The sequence below is a fragment of the Myotis brandtii genome, unplaced genomic scaffold (assembly GCF_000412655.1).
Source record: "Myotis brandtii unplaced genomic scaffold, ASM41265v1 scaffold200, whole genome shotgun sequence".
Classification (NCBI taxonomy): Eukaryota; Metazoa; Chordata; class Mammalia; order Chiroptera; family Vespertilionidae; genus Myotis; species Myotis brandtii.
The window spans coordinates 1,587,776-1,600,607 of NW_005357453.1; the positions used below are offsets into that span (position 1 = coordinate 1,587,776).

The window sequence follows — 12,832 nt, forward strand, 5'->3', positions numbered from 1 at the left end:
GATACAGCTCCTAGGGCATTGGAAACTAAAGAGAAAATAAACAAATGGGACTACATCAAAATAAAAAGCTTCTGCACAGCAAAAGAAACCATCAACAAAACAACAAGAAAGCCCACTGCATGGGAGAACATATTTGCCAATGTTATCACCAATAAGAGTTTAATCTCCAACATTTACAGGGAACTCATACAACTTAACAAAAGAAAGATAAACCCAATCAAAAAATGGGAAACGTAACTAAATAGATACTTTTTGAAAGAGGACATAAGAAAGGCCAAGAGACATATAAAAACATGCTCAAAGTCACTAATTATCAGAGAGATGCAAATCAAAACAATGATGCAATACCACCTCACACCTGTCAGAATGGCTGTCATCAACAAAGCAACAAACGACAAGTGCTGGCGAGGATGCGGAGAAAAAGGAACCCTCGTGCACTGCTGGTGGGAATGCAGACTGGTGCAGCCACTGTGGAGAACAGTATGGAGTTTCCTCAAAAAACTAAAAATGGATCTCCCATTTGACCCAGTGATCCCACTTCTAGGAATATATCCCAAGAAACCAGAAACATCAATCAAAAAGGATATATGCACCCCTATGTTCATAGCAGCACAATTTACCATAGCTAATCATTTTTTAAAAATGATTATACAGAGAACAGCAAGCATAAGCCTTTTCACTACCAAAGACCCTATATTAGTCCTAGGGCTGACATAATAAATTACCACAAACGTGGTAGCTTAAAACAGATTTTTTTTTCTTTCAGTTCAGGAAGTGAGAAGTTAAAAATCAATGCATCAGCAGGATTGGTTCCTTTTGGAGGTTATGAGAGAGCATTCATCCCACGTTTCTCTCCTAACCTCCAGTGGTTGCTGGCAATCCTTGACATTCTTTGGCTTATAGATGCATTGCTCAGATATTTGCCTCCATTTCTGCAGACCTTCTGTGTGTCTCCATGGCCTCTCCTCTTCTCATAAGGACACCAGTCATGGTGTATATCCCACCATGAATCCAGGATGATTTCATCTTGAAATATTTTAAATCTGTTTGTATTGATTTTTAGAGAGAGAGGAAGGAAGAGGGAGAGAGATACATTTATCAGTTGCCTCCTGTATACCCCCGACTAGGATCAAACCTCCAACCTGGGTCTGTGCCCTGACCAGGAATTGAACCAGTGACCTTTAGATGTCTGGGATGACACTCAACCAACTGAGCCTCACCAGCCAGGGCTTTTTAATTTTTAGAGAGAGAAATGGAGTGAGGCAGAGACTCATCTTGAAATCTTGAACTTATTATCTCTGCAGGGGCCCTATTTTCAAGGAAGGTCACATTCTAATATTCAGGGGGACACTATTCAACTCACCAGAGACACCTCCTATTATTTTTCTCTCAAGGACAATTATTTTGAATTGTATCCTCTCATAAACTTTGTTTATTCAAAAATAAATAATTTAGTCCCACATGTTTTATTCATCTAAAATATGTGTGACAATCAGAGCTTCAAATCAACATGACATAACCCATCACCACTCTGGTTTAATATCATTCCAGCTTATGGCAAAGAAGTAGCTCAACTTGTTACTGGACTAGCTCACAAATGCTTGCTTTCACTTGCATAGCTTCGTAGGAATCTCGACTCCAAATCTGAAGCCTTCATTCATACTGTTCTTTCTTCCTTTCGATATTTATAAAATGCAAACATCACCTGAGCAGTTATATTTAAAACTGTAACTGATGTTTATTGCAAAAAAAGCCACACAAGTGCCAGTTTTAATTTGAAGCAAAGAAATAAAAAAGAGCCAGAAAATAGCCTTATGCCCTGAAAACATTAAAGACAAGTTTTACAAAATATTTGCCTTCTCTTCCTCTGCTGTGTGGACTGGCTTCCCTTGTGCCTGCTGCATTTCTAGATGTTGTGGAAATATCTTCAATGTTGCAAAGCGTGGAGAAGTCAGCACGGAACTTACCCTGGTAGATTGGCTGTGGTTTTTCACTTGTCCCCAGGATATATTTAGTAACTTACGCACTTTCTAGTAAGCAGAGTAATTGATTTTTCTATGGTGATCTCCAACACTTTAAAATGTACAGGATTTGACCCCATGTTTTCAATACCTGTAAGACACGTGGATATATTGATTTGGCCGTTAGAAAATTGGAAATGCCAGATGTTTCATTTGACGATATAAATAAATATTCAGGTATAGACACGCAAACACTTTTTTGTACAAACCTCTGTGTGTTATACAGGTGTGTGTTGTTGTCGTTGTTGTGTGTTTTGCTAGGAGAATGAGACATCTGCAATAACAAAGTAATTCCGAGTTATAACAAGGATTTTAAACCACAATGATGAGTTTATTGTGGAAAGCCCTGTCAACTATATTTTAAAATGCTGTTTTTAATTTTTGAGAGCTCTTCAGAAAAGCTTGTTTGGGATTGAGTTCAGGAGTTTTCTTGTGTTTCATGGCTGAGATAGAATAAACAATGATAAACACACATTGATATTTCAAGGACTGAAAAACTAAAACAATAGCATAGACATTTTATAACAAGGTTAACATTAGGAGAATAAAGGGGGATCATATTGTTTGAATAATATACCGTCTCTTGCCATAAGCTCTAAGAAAGGAGAAATAGAACAAAAGAATTACAAAGCTTGAAGGGGCTTAGTATTGTTGGAGATAGAGATAGGCAGAAGGCAATCAGCTTTAGACAGTGAAATTTTGTTACAACTAAGAAAAGAATTGCTACCTACACCATACTTTTTTTAGAACTAAATTATAGTTAGAAGCAGCTGAGTAACACATGTGCACATGCTTGCGCGCGCGCGCGCACACACACACACACACACACACACACACACACACACAATGAGATTGGAGCCTGAACTAACCAAAGCAGGAACTATACCATTTATCTCACCTATTCCCCTTGTTTTACGGAAAAGGTAGCAGAGGCCCAAAGCCTGACATTGCTAACATTTGTTTACTAGTTAAAGTGATGATCCCAACTAAATTACAGGTTTCCTGACTCCTGGTTATATGCAGCCTGTGCTATACAATGTTGTTGTCTTTAGCTCCCTAAATGACTGGCTGTTATATGAATCTGTAGAGGCTTATTAATATTAAAGTATTTCAAACATGTACGCACTAATACCAACATTAACTTTGAAAGCAAAAACTATGCTGAAAACAGTAGAGAGGTTCCTCAAAATATTAAAAATTGAACTGCCGATTAATAATCGAACTGCCGATGACCCAGCAATCCCACATCTGGGAATACATCAAAGGAATTGAAATCCGTATCTGGAAAGGACACTGCACGTCCAGGCTCCCTGCAGCATTATTCACAGTAGCCGAGATAAAGAAATAACCCAATGTCCACTGATAAAGGAGTCTCTTAGTGTGGTATCTACATACAATGGAATAGTCTTCAGCCTTTAAAAACAAGGACATCCTGCCATTTGCGACAACATGGAAGACATGCTAAGTGAAATCAGTCAGTCACAGAAGGACAAATACTGCATGATTCTACTTACATGAGGTATAAAGTGTCAAACTCATAGAAGCAGAGTATAGAATGCCAGGGACAAGGGAGAGAGTACATGAGAAGCTGTTCAGTGGGTATAAAGTGACAATTACACAAGTTGTGTAAGTTGTAGAGATCTGTGTTGCACCATAGTGCCTACAATCAACAATACTGTATTGTGCACTTAAATCTCATTAAGAAGATATCAGATATTAACAAATAGCAGATAACCCAAGGACAAAACATGGTGAGCAATGAGCCTCCGTGAGGCATGACAAAGATCTTATGTTCAAAAGTATGTGTTTGCCACCTTCCTGATGATGTTGGATATTTTATCATTATATTTTATCATTATAGTTTCTTCGTGTGTTAGTGAATCTTTCAATAGTTGTTTTATGTGTGTGCCTTTCATGTGTCAGGCTGGGTTCTGTAGATATACAGTTAAAATACGAATAATAACAAAAACAACAGTACCAACACCATTCTCGGGCCATGTCTTCATGGAGCTTCAGTGTATTTTATAAAATCAGAAGTCCTTAACAGGACATTTTGTGTTATAGATACCTTTGTGTGGGCGAGTTAATCAAGTTGTCTTCTCTAATGGTACTATTTATTGATGGCAATTGTCCCTTGACATTAAGAAGTCCATGCTATCCATCACTTAAAACACTATCTCCTCTGAGTAGTAAGTTATACTTCCCCTTAATACCAACATGTGTTCATTCTCCTATGCAAAAATCTGCAAATGCATAATGTTGTACATTATATAAGTCTCATTTCCTTAGTAGTTTACTTTCTTTATGAATTTTCCTTGGCACCAAATGTGTGTGCCATGTGTGATTAACGAAAAAAAGCAAAGAGGGATTATATTTTTATCTTTATCGGGGTTGTTCAACACCTTGAGGTTTAAGGACTTGTCAATTTCAACTGAGTCCTCAACATCTCAAAAAAGTCATGTGTTCCTTTGACAGGTGTCATCTGTTTTACAGTAATTTGTTGTGTTAATGAGCTACTAGCGATTCAGCTAAAAGGAAAATTATTTACATACAAAATTAACACATATCACACTAATGATCCACGGGCTCTCTCATCTACCTGTACTCTAAAATTAGCCTGCAATATACAATATTATTTGTACTAATTATCATAGAGATAGACTTGTGTCATGCTCTATTATGGAAGCAATGCAAAACAAAGTATGCCTTGCGACGGTTTTGGGAGACGAAAGCCCTAATATTTTTTGCTGAAGTGCAGTAGCTTTGGATTCTTTTTGCTTTGCCCAAATAAAACATAATCACTGACCTTGGATGGATGATGAGGACATAAATTTTTAGATTGATGGTTTTTGATTTATAGGCAGGCCTCTTCCGGACTGTGAGGAAAAATGATCCTTGCTATTTCTGATTATTTCTTCATCGTTCATATTTTATATTCTGCATCTACCCTGAGGCTATTTTCAGGAATACATTTTTATAAACTGGACCAAAATAAATAAGAATATATGAAAAATAATTTGAGTTCTTGCTATAATATGTCTGACCTTTTGGCCAAAATAACAATAATTACCTCAACCATCACAAACGACATAAAGCATGTCTACAGTAGTTAAAATTTAACTAAAAGTTTTGAAACTCAGCTAGAAATAGTTACTCAGTATTTTTTTTTTCCTTTGTGGAAAACTCTTTCCTAGGACTGGAGAAAGGAAGTCAGTACAGTTTTCAAGTGTCAGCCATGACAGTCAATGGCACGGGACCAGCTTCCAACTGGCACACAGCGGAGACCCCAGAGAATGATCTAGATGGTAAGACCTTTCCTCAATCATTATCACTCTGACTTCTATCTTCCTTGCTACTTCAGCTTTAAAGGCTCTCTTTAAAAAAGTTAATGAACTCCATCATGGGGGATATTTATTTTTTCTATATCTTTAGATGCAAAACCAAAAAACCTTAATGAGTATAGTCTTCAACAATGCCATGTAAATATAAATTAATTATGCATTAATTATAGTCCTCATAATATGTTACTTATTTCAAGGTAATTTGAAGTTATCTTTTTAACATTTATTTTGAATAGTTGACCTTAAACATTTTTGTCACAGGAACTGCTACAATTTCTGATAATTATCATGAAATATAATTAATTTGCATAGTTATTTTGCTGTTTTATGATGCTTATGCAAAACAGCAATTTATATTTTTTATTTGTTTATGTTATGGTTCTTAATATTTGACACTTAATTTTTATATAAAGGACAATCTACTTTCTTGATTTGATAGTTATTGTGATTCATATAAAAATCACAACACTAAGTATAAACAAATTTTTCAAAATTACAAGATGAGAAATATTTTATGAAATAAAAATATCATATAGCTAAATAAGAAAATAAAAATCAAGAGAAAAACATCTAAATAATAAAACAGAAATATACTATAGAGATTACAACTTACAAGTGAAAGAGATAGAAATTCATGCAAATGAGTGGTATTTGAAAAAAGAAATTGTGATCTATAAACTTAAAGCTAGGTGATCAAAACTGGGACCATGAAAAAATGGTAAAAGAATGAATACATGTGGCTCTGGCCTACTGGCTCAGTTGGTTGGAACATCATCCCTTACCCCAAAAGGTTGAGGATTCGATTCCCAGTGGGGGCACATATGGATGTTTCTCTCTCTCAATTCCTCTCTCTCTAAAATCAATAAAAACATATCCTCAGACAAGGATTAAAATAAGAAATACATGTGCATTGAAAATATGATGACACAAGACAACTGTCTAAATAACTGACAGTGAAATTACTATGAGGCCTATTAGTTCTATATTCCTTCCCTCTTCTGTCCTCTTTCTCTCTTCCTCCTTCCCTTCTCATTTTTATTCTTGTTCTGGTTCTTCTTCCATCACCCTTTCTCAAGTCTGTCCTACCTTCCTCTTTTGCAAACTCTTCCTTCTCATTTTTCTCCTCTTTAACCTTCCCCTTTTTCTCTTTCTAAATAATCTACCCTCATTTGTGATTTGAATATAGTCACTGAATAGATTTTACAAAGTAATTATGACAGCTCTAAAATAATAAACAAATGCTATTTCCACAATAATAGTAACCACTGACACGGGACAGCACATTCATTCAAAGAATATTGAGAGAAAATGTACTAAGCTTTAGGCACTGAGGATATAATAATTAATAAGGAAGACATGATCTTTTGCTTGTGGATCTTAGAGTATAACAAAGAAAGACAAACATTCGCGGTGAAGTAATAGGAAATTGACATTTTTTAGTTCAAACCCAGTTGAATATTGGCCCTGTCCATCATATTAACATAGGATGGATAGAGAGGTAGATTGATAGGCAAATAGACAAACATAATCAAGATTTGCATTTAAACTGAGACTTGAAGAATGAACAGGAATTAGCTGCGCCAAAGCATGCATTAGAAATTGAGGGAGGAAGAAGAGAGGGCAAGGTAAATGCAGGTATGAAGTCAAGACAGACAATGGAACTGTTGGGGGCCTGGGGGAAAAAAAGCCATCGAGACTAAAACACAGAGATGACATATGATGAGGTTTGTGAGATAAGTTCTAAATCTGACAAGAGTAAATTAAAAAGTTTGAACTCTGTCCTAGGAATGTCATTAAAGCAATAATATGCTTTCTCCTAAGCAAGTCATTAATGGGCTTTTTAAAATAGTGACTTAATTATATGTGCATTTTGATGAGATCACTCTGGCAGAAACAAACAAAGACAATGTATTAGAAGTAGGCAAACTTGGGCCAACCTAGTTGGGACAACCCTAGAGGTGACATTATACTTTATGGGAAAATAACTTGAATCCTAGAAGATGTTATTTAAGCTATACAAATACCTTATTTTTCTGTTTTACTTGAGAAATAGCTTTTACAGTTTATAGACTTATTCTTTAACTTGTCGTAGGCAATATAAATTGCTCCAATATAAATTGGAGCAACACAGTGGCAATTCACAAAGCTCAATACCCTTCACTAGTAGGTTAGCGAACATTAATTTGTGTATTTATTTATTCAACATGGATTTCTTCTTGAAGGCCTATATATAAAAGGCATTATTTTAGGTATGGGGGTAAAACAATAAATAAGGTCCCTACTCTCAATATTTATACATTTTGTTCATATAGAGATAGTGATAAATGCTCTAAAGAAAAACAAAGCATGGTAGAGGGAATAGCAAATGGTTAGGAACTGTTTGACCAAAGGGGGTTGAGAAGATCTCTTTGACAGGTAAACTATATGCACAGACCTTCAGGCAGTGAGGGAGGCAGCCTTGTGTTTAGGTCCGACAAGAGCCCTTCAGGCAGAAGGACCAGAAAGAAACCACATCCTGAGATTGGAGCCCAGTTGGTGGTAGGCATATGGCAAGGAGGCCAAGATAGCTGGGCCTAAAGTCATGAGGATGTGATCTGTTTTCTCTAAAGAATAAAAAGACAGTTAGGATATGCTATACAGATACCTTATTTTCCTATTTAACTTTTAAAGTTTGTAAGTAACTGGAGCTGAGACTCCAGGCGAGGTTTGTGAGTGAATGCCCAGTGCAGGTTATCTGAGCAGAGCCTCCACCAATGCTCTGGAACTGACCCTGGGGCAATGGAGACAGTGACTCAAGGCAAAGGATTCTAAGAAATGAGGTCATATCATTTACCCAAGCCCAGGGGCTGTATCTCTTACCAGAAGGAGTGGAGACAAATGGGGCAGAGGTGCTGAAGGTCCCATAAAACACCCAGGGTGGATGGGGCTCTCCGCTTGACTCATGTGCTCCTTCCCCTCACTCGAATGACTCACAATCTGCGTGAAACTAAAATGTAGTGTCACAGCTCCCGGGATGGCACAGAACTTTTATTTCCCTGCATGCTTTTCATGTCCATGCAATCTTACCACCATCCAATTCGCATATCTATTTTGATGAAGAATCCCTATGCTGGGCCCATGAGCAGAGTCCTAATCAATGCTGCTTACTTGGATTTGCTGGAACATTTCCAAGCCCGTGGCTTCATAATGTCCTTCTTATGAATGCAGCATACCTCCTTACCCTTTCTTCATTTTAGTGGTGATGCAGTCATTATTAAATATAATTAAGAACCCCAAGTGTTGCCAAGAGGGGGGAGGAGGAGGTACAGGCAGACGTGAAAGAGATGAGAGCAGCTCTCTTGAGGGATAAACAGGTATTGGCTGCACTGGTTGAAAAGACCTCATGAAAACAAATAACACTTGAGCTAGAAACTTCAGGGAAAGGGGTTGACTAGGTATACAGGGAAGGTGTGTGAGGTAGCGTAGGAGGTATTCTTCTAAAAGAATGCCTTTAGGAAAATTATTTCTGCCAATATTGATTCAAAATGCATCCTCATTCTTTCCAATGTTACTGAGTTATCAGTCAATTATCTTAACACATTTCAAATATTGTCTCTTTTCCCATTCTTCTACTTCTCTATATGGATGATAATTGCTTAGGCAATTCTGACCTTGCCCACAAGGTACCATCACAGAAAGGTAAATAAAAATTAATAGAAGATAGGGAGTAGGGTTGATACTTCTTGTACATAGCGCTGTTATGATTATGATTTGAGATTGTTCACCTTCAAAACAAAATGGAAACTAATAGCCATTTTAGGGCATTTTACAATAAGATTGTGGGAGAGAGGTGTTTCTTGTGCTTTGTAAAGCAATGATTTGCTTGCTGTAAGAAATTAAGAGGACCAGACATATTGGTCCTGAGGCCTTCTCAACTTATTGACTCGTGGCCTCTTTGCACTGAGATACTCCCCTAAAATGAGTTCAATTTCTCGTCCTCCACCCTGTTTCTCTCATTTTTATATCTGTGTTATTCAAATATTAAAAAGTATAAATCTTGATGGGAATTCATATATCTGGACAAGTGTACAACTTCAGAGTTGGTTACTAGTAGCTCCAAAGGAAAACTCAGCCTGATGGCTTGCAAGATATATATGAACTAGAGGACTGATGCACGAAATTCGTGCAAGAGTAGGCCTTCCTTTCCCCCGGCTGCCAGCACCGGCTTCCCTCTGGCACCTAGGACCCGGGCTTCCCTCACAAGATATATATGAACTAGAGGACTGATGCACGAAATTCGTGCAAGAGTAGGCCTTCCTTTCCCCTGGCTGCCAGCACCGGCTTCCCTCTGGCACCTGGGACCCGGGCTTCCCTCACAGAGGGAGGTTCCGCCTACCCGCCACAGCCCACCGGTCAGTGGCCTGGGCCTCCCTCTGCAGGGGCAATTATGGGGTGATGGCCAGGCCCACAACCAATCGCATCGCAGCCGCCTTGGCTGGCCTGGCGCCAGTGGGTGTCATAGCGTGGTCCCAGATGGTCGTCCAGATGGTCGTTTCGCTGTTTGGCTGTTCAGTCAATTTGCATATTATGCTTTTATTATATAGGATATTAAGGAGATTTAAAAAAAAATATTTACCTCATCCCATCTAAACTTATTCATGTATATGTTTAAACCATAAAATAAGATATAAATGAGTTCTACCAAATCTTTCATGGCTAATGTTCGAAAGCTTTGAACTCTAAACATTCCAAAGTCAGAAATTTTGATATTAAACTTGCTTGATTTTTCATAAATTGTGGATACGGAAAAGGGATTGAAAACCAACAGAAATGGGAGACATTGCTGTAGCCAAAAAACTGCATTGGAAGGGAACTGCAGTGTTAGGCCTCTCTAGGCGCCTTGGGCTGCATTACTTCCCCCAGGGCTTTGGAGTCTCCTGGGGAACCCCAGGGGGGTGATCTCCTCCTTAGGTGGTAACTCTGAGCCCTGCAATCAGCTGCACAGACACAGTGGTTGGTGCAGAGAGCGGAAAGCAATTCTGTCTCCTGTGGCTTCCGGACTTCCTCCTGCATGCTCTGCTTGGCTTAAGCAGTTGAGGATCAACAGTAACTTAGAGAAAGACTCCTATTCCTCATGGATTGCCCTTTAATTAGGATGTTTTGTTAAAGTGATTATAGAATAAACCTCACTGTTTGTTCTGGTTTGCCTGAAACCAGGTTTGCAATAACTAACAGATGGGAAGTTGTAAAATATTTAATTTGTGCCTCAAAACTTCAGCTTAAAAAAGGCAAGATTGTTAGAATTCCCCAAAGTTCTTATGTAAATGTCTTGCATAACGAATGGCTCGAGAGAATTTGTGATGAAGTTGAGCAGAGTACCCTCTAGTACAGCGATCCACCTGGGTGCGGCAAGACCTTACAACATGCAATACCTGACTTAGTCAGGACCACTGACTTTTTTTCCCTTCGATTGTCACATAAATAAGTGACAACAGCCAATACAACAATAGATGTCCAGTGTGAATTAATCAAAATTATACCTACTTTTTGTCATGTTGGCAAAAAATATATTTTTGGTGTGCCACAGAATTTCAGTAATTAGTTTATGTGTGCCATGAGATGAAAAAGGTTCAAAATCACTGTTCTAGGAAATAAAGCTGGGGGGATCTCTGTGTTGCCCCCCCCCCCCCGCTTTCTATTGAAGTGAGCAGATAGAAACTGCTATGCACATCTATCATAATGTAGTTTAAAAATTAAATTTCTACGCTGAAATGGAGGAGATTGGCTAGCAAGAATTTGCATTGCAGAGACTCCTGAAAATACAAATGGAATGTAGCAAAAATTATGAACCTAGGAGCAGTCTCTAATTTCCAGCCCTACTAGCCTGATCAAGTAATTGTTGAGTGAAATGGGATTGTCACAAATTCATTCGTTTTAAAAAGCGAGAAGAAATGCATAAAGCTATTTCCACAGTTACTCACGAAATTGAAGATGATGAGACCACCCAGAAAGAACACTAACAATAAAACTGTCAAACTCATTCAAAAAGTGGACTCTGAAAAATGGCATATCTCTTGGCAGAAGAATGAGAAATGAGAAAAAATAAGCTTTGACTACTTGGGAAAAAATTGAAGAATAGAAAAAAGGAAAGAAGAGAGGGAGGGAGGGAGGGAGGGAGGGAGGGAAAGAAAGACATAGCTGCCTAAGTCTTGTCTTCTCCAAGCCAAACACTTCCAGTTCTCACCAGAAACAGAGCCAGAAACCTCTCAACATCACATGGCTCTGTTATAGCTCAGAACAACTCTGAAGTCAAGATATAAACATTTCTTAGACACTTATCTTAGTGGTACGGCATATTCACCCAGAGTGTCAGCCCAGACTTCTAAACATTTGGTCATTCATTTGTTCATAAATATTTACTGAGTGCTACTAAATGCCAGGCACTGCACTTAGGGGAGGGCACACAGCAATAAACAAGATCTATGTCAACAGAGCCTATGCCCCCAAAAGCCTTATCCCTGAAAATTCTATTTGGGCTGGTAAACACAGAAAAACCTTGACTTCGATTCATTCCAGACAGTACAACTCACTTGTTGCTGAATACAACTAGGACCATGAAACCCACGTAGACAATCTTTATTCCAGTTTCTAATATAAGTAAAACATCTCCATATCATGTCCAAATTCTCCATCACAACAGGGCAAGTCTAAGGAGTAATTCCCAAAAGTCCCTTAGACCAAGTTTTCAATAGTCCACAGCAAAAAAAAAAAAAAAAAAAAAAAACATGAAAAAGAACAATGTAGCATATAGAATAAGTTTGCCTATGGGGATTCTCTTTATTATGAGATCATGTCCTTTCTTCTTTCTTTTTGTATTAAAATGTTCCCTACCTCATGAAATAACCAGTTTTGGTAGAAAGCAGGAAATACCTGGTTTTTTATTTGGTTTGTGTTTAAACAGTCTTACCTGCCAAATAACAAGACAGCAATCAATCTTCTATACCAAATATTTGTTGATATTTTTTTTGTCTATGTCATCCACCAATTTAAAGGACTCAAGAAAGTTCCCTCTAATCATACAACTTGACAAAAGAAAGATAAACAACCCAATAAAAAAATGGGAACGGACCTAAATAGATACTTTTCGAAAGAGGACATAAGGAAGGCCAAGAGAAATATGAAAACATGCTCAAAGTCACTAATCATCCTAGTGATGCAAATCAAAACAACAATGAGGTACCATCTCACACCTGTCAGAATGGCTATCAATCATCAACAAATCAACAAATAAAAACTGTGAGGATGTGGAGAAAAAGGAACCCGAACCCTCGTGCACTGCTGGTGGGAATGCAGACTGGTGCAGCCACTGTGGAGAACAGTATGGAGTTTCCTCAAAAAACTAAAAATGGAACTCCCATTTGACCCAGTGATCCCACTTCTAGGAATATATCCCAAGAAACTAGAAACACCAATTAGAAAGGATATATGCAC

General features: G+C 37.9%; 1 protein-coding gene across 1 annotated transcript in view; it reads left to right on the top strand.

Moving 5' to 3' along the window:
- Window positions 1-12,832, top strand: part of DCC (DCC netrin 1 receptor) — a 980,448-nt gene that overhangs the window by 822,048 nt on the left and 145,568 nt on the right. Inside the window, exon 15 of the mRNA XM_014538876.1 lies at window positions 5,216-5,326. Within this exon, the coding sequence (XP_014394362.1) occupies window positions 5,216-5,326 (111 nt within the window). The remainder of the gene's footprint in view (window positions 1-5,215; window positions 5,327-12,832) is intronic.